General features: G+C 42.2%; 1 protein-coding gene across 1 annotated transcript in view; it reads right to left on the bottom strand.

Moving 5' to 3' along the window:
* Positions 1–2,862: 2,862 nt before the first annotated feature.
* mdga1 (MAM domain containing glycosylphosphatidylinositol anchor 1) overlaps positions 2,863–4,472 on the bottom strand; it is a 187,054-nt gene continuing 185,444 nt past the window's right edge. Inside the window, exon 17 of the mRNA XM_071900079.2 lies at positions 2,863–2,957. Coding sequence (XP_071756180.1) covers positions 2,863–2,957 — 95 coding nt within the window. The remainder of the gene's footprint in view (positions 2,958–4,472) is intronic.

Raw genomic sequence — 4,472 nt, 5'->3', positions numbered from 1 at the left:
TTTTAACTTGCATTTTTGGAGATTATTTAAAAAATTGAAAATAAGTTCATTAGCTAAATTAACAAACAAGCATGTAGATTATGTCACTCAAAATCACTTCCAAATTTGTTTGTATCATCCAGATACAAGGTAAACTGCCATCAACCACAATCGTCAGACCAAAGTATATGTAGGATGAGAAAGAGAAAGCCAAGATACAGGAAATAGTTTTCCATGGTCATTTTTTCATTCTTGAGATTTTGCTTCAGTTTCGAAGGGTTTCTTTTGCTCATATAATACGTTATATATATGCCATTGGGTGGATAATACTGTTTGTGCCATTTCATGGATTTATCCAAAATGCCCTACAGGCCCTTGTGGGAATTGAAAGCTGGCAGTGTTAATACCATGCTCTGCCCATCGAGCTACACAGAACCATCAGTACCAGATTATCAGGGCAAAGTCAAAGAGGCACACATAGTATCATTTCTGTATGCTATGTACTATGTATGCTTGAAAAGTCAATAATAAAATTTTCACCTACCAAAAAAACAAAACAAAACAAAACAAAAAAACAAACAGAAGTGCAGTGATCAACTCAATGAGACATGACGCAGACAGAGGTACAATAGGTGCAGGAAAGGGCTGATGTACACAAATAACTGCACAGCACAGTGGAGCAGATCAGCATGTTACTGGACTGCTTAGACTGGTGACTATGGAGATGAAGCATGATGCAGCAAAATGCAAAAATACCATAAATGTTACAGTTTATCCAATGGCTGCAGCTGTAACTGTGGAACTGTATGGATTGTAAAAACACTAGTTATTACAATCCAATGCTTCTGAATGGTGAGAGAATGGAACTTGTGATGTTTATTGTACGTGATGATTTTTCTGCTTCTCTGCAGGCTGAACTGCTATCTTAGATGAACTGCTACTATCGTGTCATAACCTATATAGATATGTAGATACGAATGAGTATTTCTTAACTTCAACACAATCATATCTATGTGATTATGAAACATGTTTGCACTGTATAGACATTCAACCTTGATTAATCAATGATAGAGAATCTGATATGCAATCCACACACTGCAAACCCAACAGACACCGACAAACGTTTCCATCCTTACAATGTGACCTTACTGAATTGACTTGACAAGTAAGCGTATGGGAAATCCATACATGACATTCAACAGTGGGAACCTGTGGAGAAAGTTTTGCTCTCTGATAATAGAACCAACAGAACTCACTCCGGCCCCTTTTCCCGCCTTCCAGACCAGACTTCTTTTTGAGTTCTTGCCTTAACATCTTCCCTCTTCGTACCCTTCCTCATTAGAGAGATGTCCAGCCGTCCTGTTGTGGTTTCTCATTCCAGACATCTGCGTCGCTCGCACTGTGTCCAGTGAGGGGAAGTTCATGGCAAGGGAGCAGAAATGTGAAAGGTGAGATGCACCCCATCATCCCTTGTTTTCCTTCCATATCAGAGTATCGTTCGCAGTATGGATGCGTGTATTTGAGCTGGAAGGTTAGCAAGGAAAACTGAGCGTGTGTGCGTGTATGTATGTGTGTGTGTCCACTTGGGCAGGTATGTGTGTGTGTATGTGAGAAGAAAAGTTGAGGTTTCTATCCAGGTGGCTTGGGTCATCCTTGCACAGCCCTCCAGGTGCTCATTGCAGGTTTTGGATCACAAATCATCTTCCCTTCTTCTCATAAATATTAACATAATACTTTATTACCATTGCCCTTGACCCTTATAACGCCAAAAACTAAACGAAAACAAAAAAAAGCAAAAGATCAAAAACATTGAATAGGTTTGACAAACCGCAACATCACATAATAAGTAGAATAAAACCCAAAGGAACAGCAGAGGTTGTATAAACATTGTGCTTCTTTAGTTTCACTTTGTAGAGTCCTCCACTGTCCTAGTTGTGTTTTAGTTTAAACTTTGTTATATTTAATATATATATAGGTAAATGTACACGTACAATCCGCGCTGAGGTTCGTCTCTTGTGGCAAGCAGAGAGCAAGCAGAGAGGCTACCAGGAGCCCCCTTCTTTTTCCTCTGTCTCTGTTTAATCCTTTCTTCGCCATTCATTTGTTTTTTCATTCATTCATCAGTCTCTTCATCTGTCTCTCTGACGTTCAGCAGCTCCCATGGCCCCGAAGGTCGGGACGGAAGGGAGGCGGTTTCTGTGAAAAAGAAGGATTCCTTTCTCTCTCTCTCTTTCTCTCTCTCTCTCTCTCTCTCTCTCTCTCTGTCTCGCTTTTTCTTCTGGAATCCCTGATCCCTCATTTTATTCCCTCAGGTCCTTTGTCATCTTTGGTAGAGTGTCCGACACTTTGGTGTGTCTGGGGAACGGGGTGGAAGGGCTGTGGGGAGGGCGGTTGGAGGAAGTGGAGATACATGGGGGTGGGGTGGGGTGGGGTGGGGGGGCACATATGGAGGGAGAGGGTTGATGAACGAAGAGGAAAGGGTGACAGGTTACAAGAGGAAGAGGATAGAGTGAATCTAATTGGCTGGACAGAGTGACAAAATAGAGAGAGGGAAGTTCAAAGATCATAAAGTATGTTAACCTCAAATATGAGCGTCGGTTGGTTATACTGTGTGTCTGAGAGGTTCAAGGATGGGGAAAGTGACGGGCGGGAAAACAGACAAAGACTTCGTGTTACAGTTTATCCAAGCAAGAGAGGTGAAATGGATACGTGAAGTATGCTAGGAAGACGATGCGTGGAGAGGGATGGATAGAAAGAGAGGGAACGGAGGAGAGAGGCTGAGAGGAAAAGGACAGAGGGAGGGTAGGAGAGGAGAGGAGAAAAAGAGCGCAAGTCGGGGCAGTGTCTGTCGGGGCAGACAGGCGGCGTCGTGGCAAGTGCTCATCATCTGTAGAGCAGCAGCAGGAAGCAGCAGAGGGCGAAGGTCAGCCAGCTGGCCAATGGGAGCGGGCGCAGTGTTGCCGATCCACCGATCAGAACTATGGAGATGAAAAGAGTAAAAAAAAAAAAAGAGAATAGAAAATTGTCAGACACTGTTTCAACAGCTATCCCGCTATTCGTTATACTCTGTGATTCAGGACTTCATCAGGTTTCAGGGCAAAGCTCCAACAGACACAAGTCCTTTGGATTATGGAGCATGACGATTTCTCACTCTCGGCTGGTTGCGCTTTTGTAACACTCTGCCTGTAATTGCAGCCATGCTGAGTAATCCTGAGGGGTTTTCACACTGTACTCATCACATTTCAGCCCACAAGAAAAAAGATGGCTTTTTATCACTTGTTTAAGTTACATTTCACACATGGATACAGTATTGTTAAATGGCCTAACCATCGCCGCTGTCAAGAGGTGCGTTGCCTATGTGTGAGTATCAGGATTCAAAAGCTAAATCCAGGTTGAATAAACTGCTTAAAGTCAGTGATGTAGTCTGATTTAATTTTTGGATTACAATTAATTGTGTAATTGGACAATATTGCTATCATCATCCATTATTTAATTTTTATAAAGTGTGTAAAAAGGGTTTTGTCCATAATCTCACCATCAAAATGCCCCGAAAACATATTTTAGAGCAATAAAAGAAGAAATCACATCTCTGTTACTTTTGAATCTATACTATATCTATACTCAGTAAGTGGAATGTTTAGCAGTTACATTTATTAGGAATCAGAGCATATCCTTTCACATTAATTACTTTGTCTCTTTGCAGTTGCATGCCATGTAGCCGTGTTGCGAAGCAGGCAAACCATGACATTAACCAAAGGCTAAGTTGATTACGTGCTATACATGTATATATTTATCCTCTTGCCCTCGGGCTATCTTTGAGCCTGGGGCTAAGTGCATAGCCATGTGTGGCATAAAAAGCCCTGGCGTGGCAGAGACTTTAGAGCTTTCTTCCCTGTGACAAGGAGCATCAGAGAGCCGCTGTACAGTACCAAGCCATGTTAGCGACGTTGAAAGGAAGAAGGGGGGTGGGGGTGGGGGGTGGGGGGGGGGGGGCGAGTATAGGATCTGCGTTTTATCATTTCACAGAGAGAAGAGAGAGAGAGACCGTGGGGGGAGAGGGAGAGGGATAGAAAGATAGGGTTGTAAAGGGTTGTGGGGAAAAGGGAGAAAAAGAGAAAGGAGTCAAGGGAGAGAAGAGGAGAGAGATAGCAGCAAGAGAGAAAGTTGGAAAGGAGTGAACGAGTGAATGAGAGAGAGGGAGATTCACTGTTGAGATCCCACACATTGTCGTGACAGCTTTGAGATTTTCATTAGAAACAGCAGTTACAATTGATGTCATCATCACTGAGATGTAAAAAACGTCTCTCTGCATTATCTTTCTGCAAGACTATAAATTGTTTATGCACAGCAAGGCAATACTGTATATCTTGTATGTTGTGGAAGTTAAGAATTTGGTTCTAAATGTGATTTCACTGATAAACACTCGCTAACTGTGTACACAAGATAGTTTAAGTTTTTAAAATCTGCCTCCTGTTTCCGTTAAGTTAAAATCT

This window comes from Centroberyx gerrardi, chromosome 1 (assembly GCF_048128805.1).
Source record: "Centroberyx gerrardi isolate f3 chromosome 1, fCenGer3.hap1.cur.20231027, whole genome shotgun sequence".
Lineage (NCBI taxonomy): Eukaryota > Metazoa > Chordata > Actinopteri > Beryciformes > Berycidae > Centroberyx > Centroberyx gerrardi.
Note: the sequence above shows the minus strand (reverse complement) of the source record. Positions and strands in the feature narration are given on the sequence as shown.